The sequence below is a fragment of the Pyrgilauda ruficollis genome, unplaced genomic scaffold (genome assembly GCF_017590135.1).
Source record: "Pyrgilauda ruficollis isolate IOZ18807 unplaced genomic scaffold, ASM1759013v1 scaffold155, whole genome shotgun sequence".
Classification (NCBI taxonomy): domain Eukaryota; kingdom Metazoa; phylum Chordata; class Aves; order Passeriformes; family Passeridae; genus Pyrgilauda; species Pyrgilauda ruficollis.
This window is the reverse complement of record NW_024514210.1, coordinates 874,496-900,231: the sequence shown is the minus strand read 5'-3', so window position 1 is coordinate 900,231 and position 25,736 is coordinate 874,496. Positions and strand designations below refer to the sequence as shown.

At 43.6% G+C, this 25,736-nt stretch overlaps 1 protein-coding gene across 2 annotated transcripts in view; it reads left to right on the top strand.

Annotated features, from left to right (window-relative positions):
• The first annotated feature begins 404 nt into the window (after positions 1–404).
• UBE2R2 (ubiquitin conjugating enzyme E2 R2) overlaps positions 405–25,736 on the top strand; it is a 29,640-nt gene continuing 4,308 nt past the window's right edge. For both annotated transcript variants that reach the window (XM_041461838.1, XM_041461837.1), the window contains exons 1-2: positions 405–491; positions 18,636–18,733. In XM_041461838.1, the coding sequence (XP_041317772.1) occupies positions 468–491; positions 18,636–18,733 (122 nt within the window). In that variant the 5' untranslated portion in view covers positions 405–467. The remainder of the gene's footprint in view (positions 492–18,635; positions 18,734–25,736) is intronic.

The following is a 25,736-nucleotide window of genomic DNA, read 5'->3' as shown; positions in this document are numbered from 1 at the left end:
ATAGTTTTTTCACCTTAGCAAGTTTTTTTATCCTGCAAGTGTTTTGAACCTAGCAAGAGCGCAATTATATCTTGAACTCTAGCTTTTCAAATCTAGTTTATTCTGTTGAACAACAGTTGTTGGATAGTACTTCTTGAATTAGGATTTGGTAAATTCCTTATGAATTGTTTTCTGAGTGTTACCAGCCCAAGTAAAGCCTGGTGTTTAGATTTTTCTTGTTCAGTTAATATTTTTTTCATAAGAAATTGTGTAGAGTTATACTGTGGGTCCACATGGGCACTGATATACAAAACAAGCTATTTAATGGACTTAATGGATTTTTTTTCCATGTTTTTCACTGCAATGATTGTTTGTTGATCTTTTTGTTCTGTTTCATAATTTAAATATTTTGCTTTCTTTTCCAGGCTCACATTAAATTTCCTATTGACTATCCATATTCACCACCTACCTTCAGATTCCTGACCAAAATGTGGCACCCCAACATTTATGAGGTAAAGTGGTTTTTAAGCTAATATTTTTTTTTTCCAGTATGTGAAAAGGTTTCCTGTGTCCTTAATTTCTGGAAGTATTGAAGGTACTAAACATTTCTAGCCATAACTAAAGTAATTAGCTGTTTGTGTTTAAATGTCAGCTTCATGGTTGCAGAGTTAAATCTAAATGTTGTAGGAAATGCTGTTTCTGTAGGCAGGGATGGAGCCTTTCTCATACCTGCAAGTGCAGCAAACAGCCCCAACTGAAGCATCATGTCATGGGTGTTGGCAGTTTTAGGGTATTCTTGGATCCCCTAAACTGGTATGTGGAGTCTTGCTGTATTGGGATACTTAGACAACTAGTTGTTTGTACACCTTCCAAGTACATTTTTGAGTGCATCCTACAAAATTTTGTGATGAGACAAGAAATGTTGGGGAAAAGTCTCCTGCAGCAGTCAGCCTATGATAAAGGGGTTTGGACTTGGGGTGCTCCAACTGCAGAAAGAACCAGAGCTGGAGTCCAGCTTCAGGAGTCATGCACAGCCTTGTCACCCTAAGACCAGAGTGAACAGATACCATTTGACTTAATGTATGCTAATCAATTTGAAGAGGCCCTTAGTTCAGTGCATATATGAGTGGTGTTCAGAGTGTAACACTGGGCCATCAAGTCCATGATTGGATCATGGTAAAACTACATAGCAAATTCAGAAGGAGAATGATTTTATATAAAAGTTTTTTAGAAAGAAGCACTCCCTAGCTTGAAAACATTTTCTTCATGATACTGAGCGTGGGCTGCTTGAAGAGATTTAAAGTTGTCAAGGACTGTCTTAGGTTGGAAATGGGGGTGTGTATTCTATACCCATCTGTTAGAAGTGTGGCAGTTATGTTAATTGGGCAGTTTTCTTTATCTCTTCCACAACCAATCTTCCCTCCTGGGAGATATCTTCTCTTAATGGGCCGTTGAGTGTCACTGCATGACTGATAAAAATTACATCATCCCATTGTGAGATGCTCTGCCCAGGGGGAGGAGCCAAGTATTCCTACCTGGATATAATCAGACATTTGGAACAACAGAGACAGCCTTTTCCCACTGGATTCCCAGAGGAGCAGCTGTCTTTTCCACTGGATTCCCAGAGGAAGATCAGGCCCATCTACACCACCACCAGACCTTCAGAGGAAAACTACACCCTTCTACAGGATCACTGCTTCAACAGAACCACATCTGTCACTCCAGGAGGACAGCAGCCACCATTTAATCGGACTGCTACCAACATCCTGACCCACAGGGTGTCAGGTCATGTTCTGACTCTGTCAGTGGTTTGTTTTCTGTTTTTTTGTACTATTGCATTTTTTTGCTTTTTTTAAACTTTCCTAGTAAAGAACGGTTATTCCTATTCCCATATCTTTGCCTGAGAGCCCCTTAATTTCAAAATTATAATAATTCAGAGGGAGAGGGTTTACATTTTTTATTTCAAGGAAGGCTTCTGCCTTCCTTAACAGACACCTGTGTTTTCAAACCAAGACAGTGAATGCTGGTATAAGGGTGGTTCTGAGAACTTGTAAGTCATCTCACAGAGGGCTGCACGAGGCAGCAAGCCAGTGGGGCCTGGAGAGGCCAACATCTGATGTCTGGCCCCAGGCCCCATCTGCACTTCCATCTCATCTGACATTGAGACCCCATGATCATCTGGAGTTAACTTCAGTGAAGACTGTCAGTTGTGGTAGATACTGCTATAGCAGTCCTGCAAACTACTCATGTCAGAGTGCTATTGCTGATGAAGAATTGGTTTTACAGGCATCTTAAAGTGTTTCTAAATGGTAGGCATTATGGAACTTTAAATCTGTCTTCAGGTCATAGCACTGTGAGTAGATTGATACAGACTGAGGATTATGTAGCTGTATGGGTTCCATATCCTGCCAAAATATTCTTCCTCTTGCATGCTGGAAGGGATTTTAAGTGAAACCTTCAGAGAGCATCTCCTGCTTTTTCACCTGACATTTTAAACAGCTGTGTCCTAGGGAAGCAGTGTAAGTCTGCCCCACACCATCTGTTCAACATCCTTGTGTCCTGAGAGAAGCATTGTTGTAATACCTGAGGTAGTAGAGTGTGCTAAACCCTTCAATTAAAAAATTCCTGGAATTAACTCAGCTACCAATGATGTGGTGGGTTGACCTTTGCTGGATGCCTGGTGCCCACCAAGCCACTCTATCATTCCCCCTTCTCAGCTGGACAAGGGAGAGAAAATAAGATGGAAAATGCCTCATAGGCTAGGATAAGACAGTTTACTAAAGCAAAAGCAAAAGGTTGCGCACACACAAACAAAGAGAAAAAAAATAATTTTATTCTCTGTTTCCCATCAGCGAGCAATGTCTAGCTGCTTCCCGGGAAGCAGGGCTTCAGCATGTGTAGCAATTGGTCTGGAAGGCATTGTAAAATAATGAATGCCCTCCCGTTCCTCTTCCCTCCCTTATCTTTTATATTTGAGCTGATGCCATATGGTATGGAATATCTCTTCGGTTAATTTGGGTCAGCTGACCTGGTTGTGTCCCCTGCCAGGATATTGCCCTCCCCCACCCTACTGATGGATGGCAGAATGTTGAAGAGACAGTGCTGATGCTGCTCCAGTACTGCTCAGCAGTAGCCAAAACACTGGTGTGTTATCAGTACCTTTCCAGCTACCAATGTAAAGCACAGCACTCAGAGGGCTGCTATGGGAAAATGAACTCCAGCTCAGCTAAACCCAATATTATTCCATTCCAATATTATTCCACTCCACCCCTTATTCCATACCATTTGTCATACTCATATCTCACATAATTAAATACATATATATCTTAACTATTCCATTGTATTTAATACTATTACTGAAATCCCTTCTTACCAACTCTTACAACACAATCTATGTTTTAAAACCTTCTTTATACCAAACATACAGATTTATACATTTTCATTTACTACTATTCCCTGTCCTTTCACAGATAGATATTATTTTCCCATTCCAATTTTAATAGATTTTTCAGATACTTATACAGTCAAAACCCATAGAAATCCATTGGTTCAATGTTCATTGGTCCCAAGTTATGCAGTTCTTAGTATTTGGTTTCCTATTGGCTACCAATCTCTTTGCCTCCATGCTAATTAGGTCCTCATTCTTATCTCTCTTTTCCCAGATCAGGTGTCTCTGACCATGCCAGGGGTCATGTGTGGAGTTTGTAATAGTTGTTGATGGTCATTATCTTTTGTGTATCTTCTGTGCTACTCCCAGTCTGTTGAGATGTTAAGCTCATCAGACCTCACCTGGTGGACCAATCCCTTGAAAAGAAATTTCAATTCCCTTCCCCCATGGCAAGAGTGAGCAAAATTGACTAAAGCTACATAAAACATTTTAACCTTTGTAGCATTTCCAACAGCATGGCTTACAGGGTGTTTCCAGCCAGCCAGTTGTTGCCTCCACCATGGGGAGTATGTAGCTCTTGCCTTGGCGTATTCATGGCAGTGGTCCAATGTAGTCAGTTTGCCAGGCCCCACCACATCAGAAACCCAGCCAATGCCCTCTGTTCCAAGGACATTCTACTCATGTGGCTGGTTTGATTGCAGCATGTTTCACATTTCTGAATAACTTGTGTGATGGCCTCCATGGTCAGGTCCACCCCTTGATCACAAGCCCATCTGTATGTGGCATCTCTTCCTAGAGCCTTTGGTGGCTAAGAAAAATGGTGGAAGGAATAGGAGAGCTCACATTATCAATAAGTGGCTCAAGGGCTGGTGTCATTGGCAGAATTTTGGATTCTTTGATCTTGGGGTAACTTTTACAGCACCTGTCCTGCTGGAACTGGATGGGCTCCATCTCTCTGTTAAGGGTAGAAGGATTTTAGCTTGTGAACTGGCAGAACTTGTTGAGAGGGCTTTAAACTAGGTTTGAAGGGGGAAGGGGATGAGTTGGTCTGTCTGGAAGAGACTGAGACAGAAGTGAAATCAGTAGCCCAGCTGAGGTGCATGTATACTAATGCACGCAGCATGGGTAACAAACAAGAAGAGCTGGAGGCCATGGTGCAACAGCAGAGCTGTGATGTAATTGCCATCATGGAAATATGGTGGGATGACTCACATAGCTGGAGTGCTACACTGGATGGCTACAAGCTCTTCAGGAGAGAGAGGAAAGGGAGAAAAATGGAGGGGTGGCCCTTTATATTAGGGAGGCTTTGGACGCCATGGGTATTGAAATTAATGACAATGAAGTTGAATGCCTATGGGTAAGAATTAGGGGGAAGGCCAACAAGGCTGACATCCTACTGGGAGTCTGTTATTGTTCACCCAGCCATGAAGAAGTGCTGGACAACTCATTCTGTAAGCAGCTAGAGAATGTTTCTGGATCATCAGCCCTTGTTCTTGTTGGGGATTTCAACCTACTAGACATTTGCTGGGAACTTAATACAGCTGACAAAAGGCAGTCCAGGAAATTTTTAGAGTTTGTGGAGGACAACTTTTTGTCGCAGCTGGTGAGTGAGCCCACTAAGGGAAGGACTATGTTAGACCTGTTGTTTATAAATAGAGATGGGCTGGTGGGAGATGTGGTGGTTGGAGGCCACTTGGGGCATAGTGATCATGAAATTATAAAATTCTCAATATTTGGTGAAATCAGGAGGAACATTAATAAGACTTGTACATTGGACTTTCAGGAGGACAGACTTTGGCCTATTCAGGAGACTTATTCGGGGAGTTCTTTGGGAAGCAGTCCTTACAAACAAAGGCGTTCAGGAAGGGTGGGCATGCTTTGAAATGGAGATCTTGAGGGCACAGGAACAGACTGTCCCTGTGTGCCAAAAGACGAGTTGACGAGGCAAATGTCCAGCCTGGATGGGCAAGGGAGTTTTGGAGTAACTCAGGAATAAAAAAAGGATGGATTATCTTTGGAAAGAGGGTCAGGTCTCTCAGGAAGTATTTAAGAGGGCTGCTAGAGTATGTAGGAAAAAAATTAGGGAGGCCCAAGCTCAGTTTGAACTTAATTTGGCAACTTTTGTAAAGGATAATAAAAAATGTTTTTACAAATACATTAATGGTAAAAGGAAGGGTAAGACCAACCTTTGTTCTCTGTTGGATGCAGGAGGGAACTTAGTAACCGCAGATGAGGAGAAAGCATAAGTGCTTAACGCCTTCTTTGCCTCAGTCTTTAGTGGGAAGACAGCTTGTCCTCGAGACAACTGTCCTCCTGGGTTGGTAGATGGTGTCAGGGAGCAGAATGGTCCCCTTGTTATCCAAGAGGAGGCAAAGAACTGCTGAGACACTTGGATATTCATAAATCCATGGGACCAGATGGGATCCATCCCAGGGTGATGAGGGAGTTGGCAGATGAGCTTGCAAAGCCGCTCTCCATCATTTACCAACAGTCCTGGCTCACTGGTGAGGTTCCAGATGACTGGAAGCTGGCCAATGTGATGCCCATTCACAAAAAGGGTGGGAAGAAGGATCCTGTTAATTATAAGCCAGTTAGTCTGACCTCAGTACCCTGCGAGGTAATGGAGCAGTTTATATTGAGTGTCATCACACAGAACTTATAGGATGGCCAAGGTATCAGACACAGCCAGCATGGGTTTAGGAGGGGTAGGTCATGTTTGACCAACCTGGTTTCCTTGTATGACCAAGTGACCCACCTGGTGGATGCAGGAAAGGCTGTGGATGTTGTGTACCTGGACTTCAGCAAGGCCTTTGACACTGTCTCCCACAGCATACTCCTGGAAAAGCTGGCAGCCCATGGCTTGGACAGGTGCACTCTTTGCTGGGTTAAGAACTGGCTGGATGGCCAAGCCCAGAGAGTGGTGGTGAACGGTGCTGCATCCAGCTGGTGGCCAGTCACCAGTGGTGTCCCTCATGGGTCTGTGCTGGGGCCAGTTCATTTTTATATTTTTATTGATGACATGGATGAGGGAATTGAGTCATTAGTAAGTTTGCGGACGACACTAAGCTGGGATGGTGTGTTGATCTGTTGGAGGGTAGGAGGGCTCTGCAGAGAGACTTGGAATGGTTGAAGCGAATGCACCTTGAGTATTGTGTCCAGTTCTGGGCCTCTCAGTTTAGGAAGGATGTTGAAACGCTTGAGCACATCCAGGGGAGGGCATCTAGGTTGGTGAGGGGCTTGGAACACAAGCCCCTTGAGGAACAACTGAGGGAGCTGGGGTTGTTTAGCCTGGAGAAAAGGAGACTCAGAGGTGACCTTATCACTCTCTACAACTTCCTGAAAGGTGGCTGTAGTCAGGTGAGGGTTGGTCTCTTTCACCAGGCAGCAACTGACAGAATGAGAGGACAGTCTCAAGCTGCATCAAGGGCACTATAGGTTGGATATTAGGAAAAAGTATTTAATGGAAAGAGTCATAAAGTTCTCAAATGGCCTGCCCAGGGAGGTGGTGAAGTCACCATCCTTGGATGTGTTTAAAAAAAGACTGGATATGGCACTCAATGCCATGGTTTAGTTGAGGTGTTAGGGCATGGGTTGGACTTGATAATCTTTAAGGTCTCTTCCAACCTAGTCATTCTGTGAACTCTGTGAATTCTATGAATGTTTCATGGGCTCATCAGGCTATAAATAGCTCACCCTTCCATTCCCAGTCTAAGCCTACCTGAACTATTCCAATTTTGGCAGCCTTATCTACCAGTTTATTGTTTCGATGTTCTTCAGTGGTGCAGCTTTTGGGCATGTGAGCATCTAAGTACCTTTAGGGCTATATTTTCTACCTGTGCAGCAATGTCCTGCCACAATGCAGCATCCCAGATGGGTTTACCTCTGCACTGCCAGTTGGTCTTTTTTCATTGCTGCAGCCACCCCCATAGGGCATTAGTCACCATCCAGGAGTTGGTATAGAGTACAGGCCACTTTTCTTGTTCTGCAATCTGCAATCTCTAAGGCTGATTGGATGGCTTTTACTTCTGCAAATTAAATTGACACCTTCCCCTTCAGCAGCCTCAATGATTCCTCGTGTGGGACAGCAGCTTTCCACCTCTCATATTTTCCTATCACACAGCAGGATCCATGAGCAAATAGTGGAAAGCCTCCTTCATTTTCTGGTAACTCATTATATGGTGGTGTCTCTTGGGCATGAGTCACCTTTTCAGGCAATGCTCCAAAATGTCTGCCTTCCGACCAGTCTATAATCTCTTCCAGAAATCCTGGACAATTAGTTTTCTTCAGTTGAGCTCATTGTGTGATCAACACTTACTCCATATAGCGCTGGTTGTGTGATGTGTTGAGGGGATGTTTATTTATTCTGAACATCCAGTGTAGCATGGGCAATTGCAGTGCTAAGAGGAGACATGCTTCTGTCCCAACAACCTCTGAGGCAGTTCAAATCCCCTCATAGGCTGCTAATATCTCTTTTTCAGTTGGAGTATAGTGAGCTTCTGATCATTGATAACTCCAGCTCCAAAACCATAATGGTCAACCTCAGGTTTCTCCTGATGTTCTTTGCCAGAGGCTGCAGGTGGGACCATGTTCCCCAGCTGCAGTGTAGAGTATATTTTGCATGGCTGGTCCTGTCTGAACAGGCCCAAGAGCTACTGCTCAAGCTATTCTGTTTTATCTGCTCAAAGGCTTGTTGTTGTTCAAGGCCCCACTCAAAATGGTTCATCTTCCAGGTATAACCTGGAATGTGCATTCTCAGGAACCCCACAAGGCCTAGGAAAGCTTGTGTTTCCTTCTTGTTAGTTGGTGGAGACATAGTTGCTATCTTGTTGACCACATCCATAGGGTCATGATGGTGTTCATAGTGTCATTTTATTCCCAAGAACTGAATCTTCTTTGCAGGTCCCTTGACCTTGTTTTTCTTTATGGCAAACTCAGCTTTCAGAAGAATCTAAATTATTCTTTTCCCTTATCAAATACTTCTTCTGCCTTCTTGCCCCATACAATTATGTTGTCAATATATTGTAGACGTTCAGGGGCATCATTCATTTCCAGGGCAGACTGGATCCATCCATGACAGACGGTAGGGCCATGTTTCCATCCCTGGGGCAGTTGAGTCTAGGTGTATTTGACACCCTTCCACATGAAAGCAAACTGTTGTCTGCACTCTGCTGCCAAAGGAGTTAAGGAAAATGCATCATCAATGTCAGTTGCAGCACACCACTTGACTGCCTTCAACTCCAGTTCATATTGGGACTCTAACATGTCTACTACAGTAGCACTCAGTGGTGGTGTTATTTCATTCAGGCCACGATAGTCTACTGTTAACCTCCACCCTCCATCAGACTTTTGCACTGGCCATATGGGACTATTAAAAGGTGAGTGAGTTCTGCTGATCACTCCTCAGCTCTCCAGTTGATGATTCAGATCATGGATGGGAACCAGGGAGTCTCAGATGGTGCGATATTGCCACCAGTGCAACAGTCCTGGCAACAATTGGTACCTGGTGGTCTTCAACTCACAGCACTTCCACAATGAAGGGATATTCTGAGAGGTCAGGCAGGGTGGATAACTGTTTGATCTTCTCTGTATTCACAGTGGCTACACCAAAAGCCCATCAGTACCCCTTTGGATCCTTGAAGTACCCTCTCCTGAGGCAGTTGATGCCAAAGATACAAGGGGCCTCTGGGCCAGTCACAATAGAATGCTTTTCCCACTGTCATGGTTTGAGGCTGGCACAATGCCAGCGCCCCCATGAAAATATACTTTCCCTAGTGACCTCTGTGAGATGTGATCAGGAACAGAGCAAAGCAGGCTCCAACTCAGGAGTAAAGGAAACAAACTTTATTAATTACAATATCTAAAAAGGAACAGACACAGCACTAAATGAAAACCCTCCAAATACATTCCTCCTCCTCCCCCCATTTCCTCCACAGCATGAAATAACACCATAGATATCCACCCCGTCACCATCTCTCAGATAGTCAACTTTCAGTCCATCACCACCCCTTAGATAATCGACTCTCAAGTCCATCAGGGAGAGAGGAGTCCCCCCTTGCACCATAGGCTTCCCCCGGAAACACAATTGAAACCTCTTGTGTTTCCATGTCACTCATGGCACTGCCCAGAGAACATCTGCCCTCATGACTTCTTCCCTCTGTTATGAATAAGAAGCTTGACTAGGCCAATATTCAAGCAACAATCAATTTATTTATTAATATGGTAAAGTATGAGCAAAACAGCGCTGGGTACAGTGGGGGAAGTTTTCCCTCCAACTGCACACCGATGGTTGAGGCTTACAGGTATTTATAGGGGTACACACAGCTTTCTCAGCAGTTTCGATTCCCGGCAGTTTCTATTCCCAATTTTTACGTTGTTTCTCCCCCGCGCGGGGGGGGGGGGGGGGGGGGCGATGCTTCTCAGGGCTCTTCCACCCTTCCATCTTGCAGAGCCTTCACCCCCCTCCTCTGCCCAAGGCTCTGGCCTACCTCACTCGGCCGCATGGCTTCCCCTCCCCCACCCAGCCCTAGCTGGGCAGGGGAGGTCTGACTTCCTTCACTGACCAGACCAAGAGAGAGTTCTCCTGGGAGTTCTTGCTTTTAACCCCCTGTGTTCTCAGAGGAGGTCCATACCTTCAGTGGTCAAACCAGGTGCCAACATTCAAATCCAAGCACTGATTGGTTTGACCACAACCTCCCAAAAAACTCACTTCCTTCTTAACCTGCGACACCCACTCACCTCAGCCTCTAATACAGACAATTCTTCACATCCTTCTGTCACTCCAGAGATCCAGATGGGTTCTGTGGCTCTATATGCTGATGGCACCAGTGCACACTGTGCACTAATGTCTACCAAAGCATTATACTTCTGTGAATCTGGCGTACCAGACCATGGAATCCACATAGTCCCATATATCCGGTCATCCATTTTTTCCTCCTGGCTGAAGGCAGGGACCCTCTATTCATGTTCCTCACTGGAGTGTTCACTGTCTGACCTTTGCAATGCCAGATCAAAAGTCCCCTCACCAGGGTCAAAGGACATGATTTCCGTTCTTCTATGTGGGAGATCGCTGATTGCCTTCTTGTGTCTCTGCAGCAACTATACTGACAGTCATTTTGAGTGACCCCTTCTTAACAGCTCTCTTCCCTCTCAGTTCACATCTATGGGTTTCCAGCTGAAAGGTGGGTTCATCATCCCACTTTATGTCCAACTCCTGGTCAAACAGGAAGAACCAGAGTGCACCATGCGTCATGTGCCTAGGGCTTCCTTTCCCTCTGACCAGGGCAGGAGAGGACCAATCTCTTGGGCAGATCCTGACAGCTGAAGTGCTGGCCTGTAGGGATGAGGAGGTACAAAGATTTTCTTCAAAGTTTTTCAGACACGAAGCTGCTCTCTCCACAGTTGGTGTATCTATTTGCGAGTAATATGTTGCTGCCAAACTGTTAGAATATGATGCAGGGGTGCCTTGAACCACCTTCCTCCACATGGCCAGTGTTCAAGGGACATCCTCTGGATCTTTAGAGACCCTGTCACTTTTTAGATCACTATAGATAACTTCCAGCACTGCTAATTCTCTCAAGTACTGGATATCTTCATCTGCAGTGGTCCACTTCCCTCGGGAATTCACAAGATCTTTAAATGTATATCTTGCCCTCACACTTGAGAAGAGCCATCTCCAGAGGTTGAAAATTGCTGCCCCTTTTCCAATTCCTCTTTCAATTTCCTGATCTCTAGCAAGGGATCCCAGCTGTTGGGCTTCATGACCTTCTAAGTCCTGACTGCCGGCCCCATTATCCCAGCATGGAAGCAGCCAGGCAGAAATCCATTCACCTGGCTAGTGGCTGTAATGTTTTTGCAAGTCTCGAAGTTCTGATGAGGTCAGGGACCGAGTCACTTGGGTTTCCTCTTTGAATTGTCTCACTCCTTTCTCCAATTTCCTTGTTGAAGGACTGGCTTCTTGATCAGATGCTTCCTTTCCTGATTCTTCCTCCTCCTCTTCCTCCCTTTCTAATTGATGGTATGGATGTGTTGTTCACTTTGTCCACTTTTCCTTTTTCATTACTGGGGCAATTACTGTAGTTGTTGTTTGAGTCCCTGTCTCAGCCATAGTATCCTCAAATGTAGTTTGGGCTCCTGCCTCAACTACAGTCCTCTAAGAATACTGAATTGTGGCTCAATGGGCACAGGCTAGGCCCCAGTACAGGGTGAGAAGTTGCTGGTTTTCATTGGGGTAGGTAAGGCACCCTTCTATCAGGTGATGGGTCAGTTTATCAGGGTTGATTACCTGTTCAGGTGAAAAGTCCCAGGCAATGGGAGATGATGACCACCCTGGGAACCTGCCCAAATCCTACCACCCAGGGACCGGGTGCTTCAGGGCACATTTCAATGTTGCATCACCCAAAATTTGTTCTCTCTTACACCAGGACAACACCAGATTCCACAAACCCCATAATGTGCTAAAAGCATTATTTAGCGGTATTAAACATATCACATAACAATGAACAAGGACCTCAGGAGCCTACATAATAAAACTATCCACATTAATCCAAGGTAGGGATAGGGAAATCACAGAATCACACAGAATCAGCTAGGTTGGAAAAGACCTTTGGGATCATTGAGTCCAACCTATGACCTAACACCACCTTGTCAAGTAGACCATGGCACTAAGTGCCACATCCAGTCTTTTCTTAAACACCTCCAGGGATGGTGACTCCACTGATGCCTTGAAGTGGTTACCTGGAACAGGGACTAGACAAGATTAAGAGAATAAAAGTGGGTATTTATTAAAGGCCTTCAATAGGTACACCTTGGGCAGTCAAAGCTTCCAACAGGCTACACCCAAGATGGACAATGGTCACGAGTTTTCCAGACAGATATAATTTTGGTCCATTTACATATGAGGGGTTAATCCTCCAATTACAGCTTCAGGTAATGAAGTCATATACCCCCAGTTTGCTCCTCCCCTCAACTCACTTTTCTTTATACTTTTCGGGGCCTGAGACAGTATGGTGTCCTTGAGTTTCAGGCCTAGAGAGGAATTGTTTTGTCTGAATAAAATGGGAGAACAGTAGCTGACAGGCTATGGAGTTTTAAAGTTATACACTAAAGCAGTACAGGACCTGAAAAATATAAAAGCTAAATCCTAAGGCATCACTACTACCTCCCTGGGCAGCCCATTCCAATGCTGAATCACTCTTTCTGTGAAGAATTTTTTCCTAATAACTAGCCTAAACTTCCCCTGGTGCAGCTTGAGACTGTGTCCTCTTGTCCTGTCACTGGCTGCCTGGTATCAGAGCCCAACCCCCACCTGGCTACAACCTCCTTTCAGGTAATTGTAGAGAGTGAGAAGGTCTCCCCTGAGCCTCCTTTTCTCCAGGCTAAATAATCCCAGCTCTCTCAGTTGCTTCTCATAGGACTTGTGTGCTAGACCCTTCCACTAGCCTTGTTGCCCTTCTGTGGACATGCTCCAGCATCTCAACATCCTTCATAAATTGAGGGTCCCAGAACTGGACATAGTATTCAAGGTGCAGTCTAACCAGTGCCAAGTACAGGGGAAGAATGACTTCCCTGGTCCTGTTGGCCACACTATCCCTGATACAGGCCAGGATGCCATTGGCCTTCTTGGCCATGTGGGCACACTGCTGGCTCATGTTCAGTCGGCTGTCAATCAGTACCCCCATGTCCCCATCTGCCTTGCCACTGTCCAGCCACTCTGTCCCCAACCTGTAGTTCTGCATGGGGTTGGTGAGACCAAAGAGCAGGACCCAGCACTTGGTCTTGTTAAACCTCATATTGCTGGATTCGGCCCATCTATCCAGCCTGTCCAGGTCCCTCTGCAGAGCTCTCCTACCTTCCAGCAGATTGACCGTCCCCCCACCAACCTGGTGTCATCTGCAAATTTGCTAATGGTAGACTTGATCCCATCATCCAGAGAATCAGTAAAGATACTAAACAGGACTGGGTCCAATACTGATCCCTGGGGAACACCACTAGTGACTGGCCGCCAGCTGGATGCAGCACCATTCCCCACCACTCTCTGGGCCCGGCCATCCAGCCATTTCTTAACCCAGCAAAGGGTGCACTTGTCCAAGCCATGGGCTGCCAGCTTTTCCAGGAGTATGCTGTGGGAGACAGTGTCAAAGACTTTGCTGAAGTCCAGGTAGACAACATGCACAGCCTTCCCCTCATCCACCAGGTGGTTCACTTGGTCATAAAAGGGGATCTGGTTGGTCAGGCAGGATCTACCCCTCCCAAATCCATGCTGGGAGATGTATTCCCTCATCTTCTCCATGAGATAACTCCCCCAGCACAGCAAGGCTATCAATGCCATGGCAAAGCACAGAGCCATCATTTGTATTAACATGTTCCCAAACTCAGCAAAATAAAGAGATAAACAGTGCAGCTGACAATCTCCATGTCTCACACAGGAGCTTGCTACTTAATTACTACTATAACATGCAATATATATATAACCGCCTTTGTTTGCCACCAAAAAGGACTGGTGGGTTGACCTGGGCTGGATGCCAGGTGCCCACCAAGCCACTCTATCATTCCCCCTTCCCAGCTGGACAGGGGAGAGAAAATAAGATGAAAAATTACTTGTAGGTTAAGGCAGTTAACTAAAGCAAAAGATTGTGCACACACAAAGGGGAAGAAAAAAAGGATTTTATTCTCTACTTCCCATCAGTGAGTGATGTCCAGCCAGTTCTCAGGAAGCAGGGCTTTAACACGTGTAGCGGTTGCTCCAGAAGGCAAACATTGCAAATAACAAATGGCCCCCTTCTTCCTCCTTCCTTTAGCTTTTATATATGAATTGATGCCATATTGTTGCAGTACAAGCTGACTTGTACTGAACATTAATCCATTTACAAATAAGAAACCCAGCCCAGTTCCATAAATCAGTCTCTAGGCTGACTGACAGAGGTCTCAATCAATAACAACTCTCATAAAATACAAGCATTTGACTGGTTCAGAGTCTGGGAGGCATGGGGATTAGACCAATGAATATTTAAGAACCAGGAGCTTTGAATTGCCTATAAAAGCAAGCCCCAAACAATAAAATATGCTGTTTGGCTGATGACCAAAAGAGGTCTGTTGTGTGTTAAGTCTCAGACATACGAACACCAATGTGTCACGTGGTGACCCTGGTGTGATGACAAGCAGCCCAAGTTTTTGGCCCACAGGTAGAGTGGAGAGAGACACAGGGCAGAGCCTGCAGATCCTGTCCCTAAAGCAAAAAGCTGGAAAGAAAGAGGCGGGGAGAGCCCAAAAGTGGCAGCAAAGGCTGCAAAAGTCACAGCCAAAGGGCTGTGTGAAAAAAGAAACCGGAGAAGCTGAAAATAGAAGAAAAACCCCACTGGAGACATGGGAAACTTTATTTCTACAAAGGACCACCCAGTACTAAAGGTATGGAAACTTCTTCTTGAGGAATGGGATGTAGACCATGATGAAAAAGCATTATTAGCATTAATAATGCAGGCTAAGAACCACGGTTTAGACACAACTAACAAAGTTACTTTTGACTTTAATACCTCGGCATGAACTGGTCAATATATCATCAGAGCAGCCTCGAAGGGAGAGGAAAATGTGATAAGAGTTATAAAGCCGTGGAGACTTATTGTGGGAAATCCAGGACTCCTGTACAACTGACCAATATGATCAAGCAGAAGCCGTTCATTGTTTACATTATACACACTTTTATAGATTCTACACACTACTAAGTACACCCTTCTTGATTAGTGCCTTTGTCTTGCTCCCTCGTTTTCTGCCTCCATTTCTCAGCATCTGTGATTGGTCACAGTCCAGGTGTTTCACAGTCCTCTGTTATCTAGTTCTTGCAATTCTGGTATTTGGTTTCTCAGCTTCTTCGTTCTTATTTTAGCACAGTTTATGTCTTAGTAACCTTGATGAATTCCACAGTGCCCTGCAAAAAATTCTGATAAGAACAGTTACAAGCAGTATGGCTGGTGCACACTGAGACCTAAGTTGTTCAGATACATTGCTACAGGGACTTATCTTGGATTTAATAAGACTGTTAAATACTGAAATATATGGTGAGGAAAGCACACCAGATGGGTTTTCAGGGGGAATGGGTGCCTTTCCAAACCCACAGAGCACGTGGCTGGAAGAAATGGCCAGCCATGCTGTTCCATGTGGCTGAACTACCTTAAATTCCCCTCGTCCACCAGCACTGTTCCTGAGAGAGCCATCCCCTGCACCCACCCCCCCCCTCCCCCCCGCAAAGGGGGACACCACTGAAATTGCTCTGTAACCTTAAACAAAAATAGATAACTTTTTTATTCATAACACCACCACACAGTGAGACAGAAGGGGGCGGCAGGGTTCTAGCGACGCTGGGGCGTCCTGTGTCGGCACCGCGCAAATGCTGCTCCGTGTCTGCTCCCCAGGGTTCCTACAGTGACTCGAGCCGTGTCGCCATTTCACAACTGCCTGTGACCATGACTTAGCCCCATGCTGTTCCCGAGACCGCCCCACCCCCCGTAGCCGGGGTAGCCCACGCCCCTCATCGCTATGGAAACGCCAAGACCACCCCTGCCCAGAGCTGGTTGGCTCAGCCCCAGCCCCGCACCCCCCATCTCCATAAAAACACCAAGACTGTCTCCTGTAACCGGGTGGCCCTGCCCCAAGGGAACACCAGCAACTTCAGGGAGCTTAACCACGCCTCCATCGGAGGACATACCTACACCCCTGATCCAGCCTACATCAGGGGGCAGGGCCCCGTCCCCAAGCCAACCTTCGGAGAACACAGCCGTGCCGCCAGTGGGCATGGCCCCGCCCCCGACCCTGCCTCCAAGGACGGATCTGAGAAGAGCTGCAGACACCAAATCAAGAAGCAGAGCGTGGGAAAAGTCCCTGCAGGGAGCCCACCCAGCAAAAAGCAGTGGAAAGAAGCGTGTAGGGGTGTGGTGCCATGGGAGTAATAGCAATCAAGCCATCCTGAAAAGATGGTGCCCACCACATGGCACAGCCATTTTACAGCAGCTAAGAGTGAGCCACTATCATCAAGTCCAGTGGGAAACCAGCACCTCCCTACATATGGACAGTGAAAAAGCAAACAAAAACCAAGTTCATACCCCTTAAACCTCAATGAAACTTCACACCCACCCTGCCTTCTGATATTTCAACTACAGAAAAGTTCTCATATTCCACAAACTCTAATAAACTAGTAACATGTACTAAGGGTAAAAATATTGAAGGGTTGTCACACAAGGGTTACAAAATCACACAATGGTTTACTAAATATTCCCTAGAACTCATAGTACAATATTTATTATTGTTTTTTGCATTTGCTAAAACCAAAGTTGATAAGCCTGTGATAGCTAATTCTGCTAAAGTTATTAAGAAAATATTACATTTCTGTCTCAGGTATGGGCTACTGTGTGTCAAAGAGATCCTAGGATGTATGTTAACGAGTCTTCTCTTGGTACTCCTAGTATTTCTGCTTGCATTGTTTCTAGATAGACCTGGAAGATTCAAAGAATATCCTCATCCTAACATTCTAGATCCATTAAAGCATACATAGAACATTAATTTACTAACATCATAAGCAAATTTAAGCTGCAAAGTTTTTTAACTGAGAATTTGCCACCTGTCATCATTTAAAAAATCTAAAAGTCACCTGTTAAATCAATAACAAATTTCTAACCTCTAACAAAAAGAAAAAAGGTATATTACTTGCACTTTTCCCATAGTAACTAGAACATTTAAATGCCTATATTTCTTTAATTATTCATAAGTTGTTCATGTTAAATATTTCTTGCATTAGATATTAATACAAGCTTATTTTTAAAATATAAAATACAGAAAATCTCTCCCAACCAAGTCATGGCCTGATCAAGCCATGAACCTGGGTGGTAAAAAAAAATATATTAGTATACAAACTTTACAAAAACTAAACCCTTTTCCTCTTGAGATAAACAAGAAAGCCTTGTCCAGAAGGGGTTCTTTCAAGTCCTCATAGTGAAAAAGAGACCTCTCAGCAACCTTCTAGGTAATAGTACCTTATTAATACTGTTCAAAGTCCATGTTCTGATCCTAATTTTAATCATTAATACAAAGAAAAAAGGGGGGGAAGTTTGGGTGAATGTACACCCCCTCTCTAAGTCTAAGGTAATATAATGTCTTTCAATCAATCATATAACAGTACAATAATCCTATGATAAATGCATTTCAATGAACTCTGGGACATGCTAGACACCTACTTGATGTATCCAGCCTGAACTACGTCCTGCTTGGAACCACAGCATCAACCCAATGTCCTGTCAACAGATATCACAGAACTGCGAAACCAGAACAATTAATAACTACCTCATAGAAATCTGGGACTACTGAAATAACAGTTCATAGAGAGACTCTATTTGCTTACAAATTGCTTTATCTGTTTAGTTTTTTCTTACAGTTCTAAAGTTGAATGTTTCAAAGTTTTTAACTTCATTTTAGAGTTAAGATATAACTTACAACTTTGTTTACAAATTATTTTTCGTGTTTACAAACTGTGTTTCTGATTACAAATTGTTTTTTCTAGTAGTTAGACTTTTCTTTAATAGTTAAGAGCTAAGTAGTTTGTTCTCAGGTGGCAAATAGAATACAATTTGTTTGGCAATCCAGGACATTTTTAAAGATAAATTATTATTTGTAACCTAAACTTTAAGCCTGTAACATGCTAACCTGAATTCTTGCTTACAGACTCTGAACCAAAATGCTAAAGCTTCACTAATATATAATTTATGAAAATTAAAACCATGCTGTTTTCTGTCACTCTGATTGCAAAGGACCCTTGGAAAACGATGACAGAGAGCAAGTTACAATTTTAGTAAAGACAAAAGGGTGAGATGTTGCAGTACAAGCTGACTTGTACTGAACATAATCCATTTACAAATAAGAAACCCAGCCCAGTTCCATAAACCAGTCTCTAGGCTGACTGACAGAGGTCTCAACCAATAACAATTCTCATAAAATACAAGCATTTGACTGGTTCAGAGTCTGGGAGGCATGGGGATTAGACCAATGAATATTTAAGAACCAGGAGCTTTGAATTGCCTATAAAAGCAAGCCCCAAACAATAAAATATGCTGTTTGGCTGATGACCAAAAGAGGTCTGTTGTGTGTTAAGTCTCAGACATACGAACACCAACGTGTCACCATATGGTATGGAATATCCCTTTGGTCCATTTGGGTCAGGTGGCCTGGTTGTGTCATCAAATCTCTTCCTCAAACCAGGTTATTCTCAACTTTTGTTTCTATCTTGCAGAATGGGGATGTATGTATTTCAATTCTTCACCCACCTGTAGATGACCCACAAAGTGGAGAGCTGCCCTCCGAGAGGTGGAACCCTACCCAAAATGTCAGGTAACTGTGAATCTGTGATGTACAACAGTGACCTCAAAGGCCTGTGATGTCTCTCCAAGACTATGCCCTGTGTTGGGAAAGTTTTGGAATAGAATTAAAGACTTTAGGAGCTTTAGGTCCTTAACTGGGTGCGAACCAGACTTATCAAGTTGTCTAAAGTGCTGATGCTGAGGTGTCCTGATGATGGACTAACAATGTGGAGAATTCTGTCCTGTTTGCAGGGTTTCATGCTCCCAAAGTAACTGATTTCAAATTTTCTGCTCTTCCCTGGTCATTTTTATCCTATAGTTAGGGTTTTCAAACTGTTCCAAGATACCACTAGTGGAAAATAATATTTTTGGGTATTTGTGCCCTGTAGGAGTAATTTTGTTCATAATCCTGTCTGCTGTTTGCCTTACAGTATTTGTGTGTCTCCTGTCTTTCAGTGTCATATCTTGAGCGGTTAGCCAGGTAGCTTTCTTCCTGACAAAAAGACCCAAAGGATCACTAAGTATTAGAGGCATTTGGGGCTGGCCCGTCCTTTTTTTTTCCTTTTTAAACACTAGCTGAATTTCATTCTCATTACAAGACACTGCCAATAAGGAACTGATAAAACTCATATCAAGTAGCAGTTTACCTGTGCAGCTGGAGTAGTAAGTGATGTAGTGAAAAAACTCTAAGGTACTTCCTGTTTTAACATTTTAAACTGATTTATTATCCAAATAAGGTTAAAATAATTGCTTCTAGATTTTTATCATATGAGAATTATTCTTACTCTCAGATTTATTAGATGCTGGTCCCTCAACTTGAAATCTGTTATTTACTGGTAAATCCAGTAAGGATCTCAGGACACCTGAGGGAATACAGTTATTTGAAAAAGATTGACAGTTTAACTCAGCTTTCATCTAACTTGGCTTCACAAAATTCATTTGAAAGGAGCCTCTGTCAAAGCAAAGATCTAACAAGGGGGATTCAATGAATTCTTGACCCTTGAAATATGATTGTAACATACATTGCAAAGTGCTGAACTCTTGGGTTTCCTGCTGTTGGGATGACCCAAGAGTCCCTTTTTCCCAGCCCGATGGTCGAAGAAAGAGTCAGGATTCTTCGACTATGGTTCACAAGTTTGTTTATTATCTATTATCTAAAATATTTTTTCTCAGACCTGCAGAGGTCTGCTCTGTGGGTCTGTCAAGGGCACACTGCCCGCCCCTGAGCTGTTGTCTACATTTTATACTATTAACTACATGTACTTTGTTTATCATTATTTTCCAATACCTGTCACCTATGTTAGACAGTCTGTCTCTAAACCAATCTAAACGTGCCAGCATCACCCAGAACATGGAGGTTAGGAAGGAGAAAGAAGAAGGACAGGGAACGCCCAAATTCCTCCATCTTGGGACTCCAAACCCCTGTTCTAAAAATCCCAAAATTCTACTTTTCAAGCTGTGACAACTACTATTATGTTACTTAAACTTCTGTGACTTGTGATTCTTCATACAAGGTTGGTAATTTGCTCCATGGGTTAAAATCGAAATCCCAAGTGTCTTTGGCTTCCTGCCAGGACTCCTGAGCCCCCTGCCAGGGGCATGTGTCATCCAGGGCACCCAGAGGGATGTCCTGGGTTCCAACACTGAACTAGAGCTAACATAGCAGGAGACTAGGAATTGTAGCAGTCAGCAAATTATAATGGCTGATGTTCCTCCTGGAGCATGCTACTTGAGGGTTAAAAGGGCCCAAGAGAAATTGTGTATCTTAGCTGCATGAAGTCATGAAGGGTTGGGAATCTGATCCTTAGAGCTTGAGGTAAAGGTTATCCAATCCATCTGTACCAAATACACATTCTAGTTCAGACTTTTAAAAAGGAAAAATAGGCTTAAATACTGTCTTGTTATATTGCTAAGCTACATTCACCTGTCTCTCTTCTCAGATGGCTATTAAACTGTTTTTTTTCATACATCTGATATGGTTAGGACTATGTGACAAGCTTCAGCTCATAGTTAGAAAGCAGCTTTGGGCATTAGTTGCTTATAATGCACACACATTTTGAGTATTTCACAATATACAACCCTAAATATTGACATGAAACTTCTTATGGTACTAGTTCTCTGATTTCTGCTCTCCCTTACCATGGTGCAGTTTTTGGTGCTTACTCTTGGAACATGTTCGTCTTAACAGTGATATTTGGAGAGAAAACATTCCTCAGCTGTATCAGCAAGCAGAAATAAAACTTGTCCTTCACTGTTAGCCTGCTGCCTGTGTAACCTAGGGCTTCTCTTCAGCTGCTGAATTTTGTAAATCCGCTTACTACAGATGACTGTGGTTGAAGTGACTGGAGTGAGGAATGTAACTCTTTAACTTTGAGAGCACTTGTGCATCTCTCCACCTAATGGTTTCAAGCATGCTCAATATTTCTTTCTAAACACAGTCAATATGGACTTTCCCATCACTTGGAGCTAGATGAGGCTGGCATAAGTAAATATAGAAAACTTCCATCAAGAGGTGAAGGAATGCAGTTGTGATCTGTATGGCAGAATGTATTGCTTTTCTTATGTCCCATAAAGCTGAGGAAGTGGTTGCAGGGCTTAGGGGTTGAGGCTCTTTGATAAATTTTAGTTACCTTTCTCCATCTTGCCTGGCCTCACTGTGTCTTTTAAGGTGCACAGGCCAGAATTAAGCACAATATTCAAGATGTTGGTATATCTGTATCTTGTGCTGATATGTGATGCCTCATCATATTATTGCTTTGTTTTCTGAGGATACCCATTTTTGTTGTTAACATAGGGTCAGACAGACACACGACACAACACCAGTGGGTCATCAGCAAACTGTGTTTTATTGTTCAGAGCTTTCTTTTATAGGGAGTTCAAAACTCCTGGGTCTAGACAGCCATTGGTCTGATCTTTTACGCCCCCCAGATCCTGGACCAGTGACATGCCTGCAGCTTAGGATGAAATGTAATTGGTTGAGGTTCCTGTCTTTCAACACAGAGGCTGATTTTATGGAGCTGGCTGGGTAGCCAAATTAATTGCCCAGTACAAGCCAGCTTGTACTGTGATATAATGTGGCAACATTTTGTTGGCTTTTTTTGGCTGCTTTAGTGCATTGAGCTGTTTGCAGAAACTGTTCAGATGTAACATAACTTTCAGTACAGTCTAAGTTGGATACTTTTGTTGATACATGGAGAGAAAAAAATGCAGTTAGCAGTTCTGATTCCTTGAGCCTCTACTGGCTTCTCTTTGCTGATAAAGGCATGTAGAGGAACTGTCTTGGTTCCAGCCAGGACAGAGTTAATTTTTTTGCAGTAGCCATGAGGGGGTGGAGCCTGGACCTGTGTGGGCAGGGCTAGGAGGTTATTTTATACCACCTCACATCATTGCCAGCGTGGGATTAGGGTTCTCTCTGGCTTCTGGGAAGGGTGGGGCTTCCAGTGGAGAAAATTGTTGTGTGGCAGGAGGGCGAAACCTGCCCACCATTTCTTCCTTGTTCCCCAGGATTCATGGTGAGCATTTTTGCATGTGGATCACCCTCCCTTTTGTACACTTTTGTTATTTATATTTATATTGTTGTTGTTATTGTTGTTTTCTAATCTCATTGCTGTTTCCAGTAAATTGTTTTTATCTCAACCCGTGATCTTTTGTGCCTCCCATTGAAGGGGGGAGGCAGCCAACTGCAGGTCATGGTCTTTTTAGTGGGAGTACTAAATTGGGGAATACCATTCCTAAACCAGGACAGGCACTCACTCTGAAGACAACAGCACTGTAAACACAAACCAAAGAGATATGGCAGCTGATGAGCACACTGTTCCCCAGAATGGGGTGGGGGATGTAAGAAAGCAAAGGTGGGCTTTAAATACCCACTCTTCATGCAAACAATTTGTATGAAACAACATGCTAGAACCTCACCTAAGGGAGAAACAGATCCATAACTAAACTGGAGAGGGTCAGTCTGTATCCAATCTGGTGCAGTTTGTATGTGATGCTGAGGATGTTTTCAGTCACACATGGTGGAACTTTTTTGTGGTTTCTGTCCTGTCAGATCCCCTGTTCTGGGATCCCTTCCTGTTATTATACTTTGTTCACCTTGCTTACCCACAGCAGCAGGGTTTGAGTTAAGGAGAATGGCCAGCTTTTAAGGATATCAGCAGTGATGGAGCTGATCTAATGTGCTGGTCAGAAATGAAAAGTGCACAGTGTCTCACCTCTAATAGACAGTAGATAGAGTGTGGTAGAGTGGGTGCTAAATCCAGATGTGAATTCCTGTCCTTGGCTTTCTCTATATTTTGCTTGCTTTATAGTAATGATGCTGAAGCTGACATGCTGGCTTTGCAGCCTGATTGCTGAGAATTCAAAGGCTTTTAAATGAATTCTTGAATTGAAGTAAAAGATGGTTTATTTTCTGCCCAACATTCCAGTCTGACCAGACAGCTTTTTCCAGAGCTGCTGTTCTATTTCCTACTGAATTATATTATTTGGAAAGTAAATTGTATAGGACTCTCCTGATAGCTATGCTGAACAGTCTGGCCAGATGCAAGGGTTTAGTTTCAAAACCTTCTGTCGTGATTTAACTAGGAAGTGAGTTTCTGAGAAAGTTATAGTCAAACTAATCAGTGGCTAGATTTGAAATTAGCACCTGGTGTGGCCACTGAGGACTTGGATACGCCTCTGAGAATACACAGAAGTTAAAAGCAGAGCATTCTCAGAGATTTCTTCTTTAGAGTCCGGCAGGTGAGCTGATCTGACCTCTTCCTTGCCTAGCTGCATCTGGGTGGGGGAGGCCATGTGGTCTGAGAGAAGGGAGGCCGGAGCCTCTGTGAGAGGCAGGGGTGGAGGAGACCTGAGATAGTTTAGGCAGCCCCCCTAGGAGAGAATGATAGAGACTGTGCTGGCTTGAAATTTGATATCTCATGCCGGCACCACGGCCAGGAGGAGAAAGGGGGAGGCAAGGTGTCCAGCTGCCAGCAGACTGGGCTGAGCTTTTAACCTTTTTTCAACCTTTAAAAGCTGTAAAAAACACTGATCCTGCCCAGTTGAGAACTGAGAGGGGACGGAGGATAGGAACGAAAAAGAAGATTTGAGTAGGTGAAGAAATGTCAGCAGATGAGAGTGCCCTAGATAGAGGAGATGATTGGAGTAGCTTTAGCTGGACTTTTCTCTTACATAGCCACGAGACGAAACCAATTTCTTCTGATAATACAGAGACTGCACTTTGGGGGAGGCGGTTGGCCGGAAGCCAGGAGTGACAAGGTCTTGAGGAGAAGTAGAGGGAACAGAGACTGAGGAGAAGGGTGTAGTGGAGCCCTCTGCCTTCAGCGAAGGATCTCTGTTCCTGAGCCCCAGGCCCCAGGGGAGTGAATATGGGGGGGACAGGTGTCCCAAATGGTAAAGCGGCCACTTCTTAGAACTGAGCAATACATTCTTAAAAAGACTTAAAGAACAGTTTGAATCCATGGACAGTGGTGAGAGCACTGGACATAGAAAGAAGATGGTCACCACGACAGATTCTCTCCGGGCGACTGCCACGTGTGACATAGAAACACAGGAAGTTCCACTGTGTTTCCTGGAGAGGCCCATGGTGCAAGAGGGAGACTCCTCTCTCCTGATGAACTAGGGAGAGCTTGTGTGAAGAAAGGTATTAGACTAAAAATTGAATGCTAGAAGAAATTTGAGTGTTAGAGGGGTGGGGGGAGGAAAAGTGTTTTAGAAATGTTCCATTGTATATTATTATGTATGTTTTTTTCCCTTCTGTTTTTATGTTGTAGATTAATAAAGTGTTGTCTTTTCCCTCCATTCCTAAATTAGAGCCTGCTTTGTTCTGTTCCCGGGTCACATCTCACAGTAACCATTTTAGAAATACACCTTTCATAAGAGCACTGGCACTGTGCCAAAGTCAATCCAGAACACCTTCCTATAAAGTCTTCATCCAAATGGCCAAACATTTCCTTGAATTGTATCCCAGATAAATGATTTTGTGAAAAACTGAGCTTACTCTTTGAGATTATTAAAAGTTTAATAAGGGATAAAAAGGGACAAATATCCAGCACTGGGGTGGTTTTGGCAATTGGCCAAAAAACATACCTGTAGCTTAAAACGATGTTTTTCTATATTGTTACATTACAGGGGGTACATGCATATTCATGAGAGTTTATACATTATTCAAACATTCCTGGGAGTTTAGATGTTCCAGGAATTCTTTTGCTTGGTTTTAACCTTTGACTTGTCTTCATGCCATCTTGTAGATTAAATCAATATATTTTATTTCTTCTTGTGATTCCATCCTGCTGTTTTTACACTCCTTGATAACAAAGAGTCAATAAATTCTTCTCTTGGTGTTCTGCTTTTTGTCCCTGTTATCTTATCCTTCAGATAAGATAGTCCACAAAATGTGGGGAACCACCTAATTATCTTACACCATTCTTAGTTACGTGAAAAAGCATTTTAACATCACATAGTCTCTATTTTAATATTATGCTACTGTCTAAGATATATTTATCACACTACTATTTATATAAGCTATATGGTGCATACTTAAACTGACAGATTATGCTATACCAAAAAGCAGTTAAAAGGAAATATAAATTGTACCATATCAAAATCTTTATGATTAATAATATGCAAAAGCTAATACATAAATGTGAAAGCCAATACTATATTGTCATTTATAACAATATGCTTGTAGATATGCTCAGCATGCATTTCTCTGAATATGCCTCTAAATAAATTCAAGTAGAGTTGGGGCTGTAGTCTCCTTTAATCATGTTCTGCAAAGCAGTTGTTATGTACTGCTATATTTCAAGATTTATTTCCTTGTCTCTTGTTCTTCCCTTCCATTTAAATTAAAAGTTGCTCAAAGCAGGACCACCTCAGACACAGGAAGCTATTGCAGTGGTAGCTACAGCCAGGTGGCCAGGTGTGTAGAGCTGCCTGATGGGATTTGCTGTTGTTTTGTGCTGGTTGTGACACTATGTGAGGAACAAAGGGCTGAATCTCTGAAGTGCAGAGTTGTAGGAAATGCAAAAGGGTCT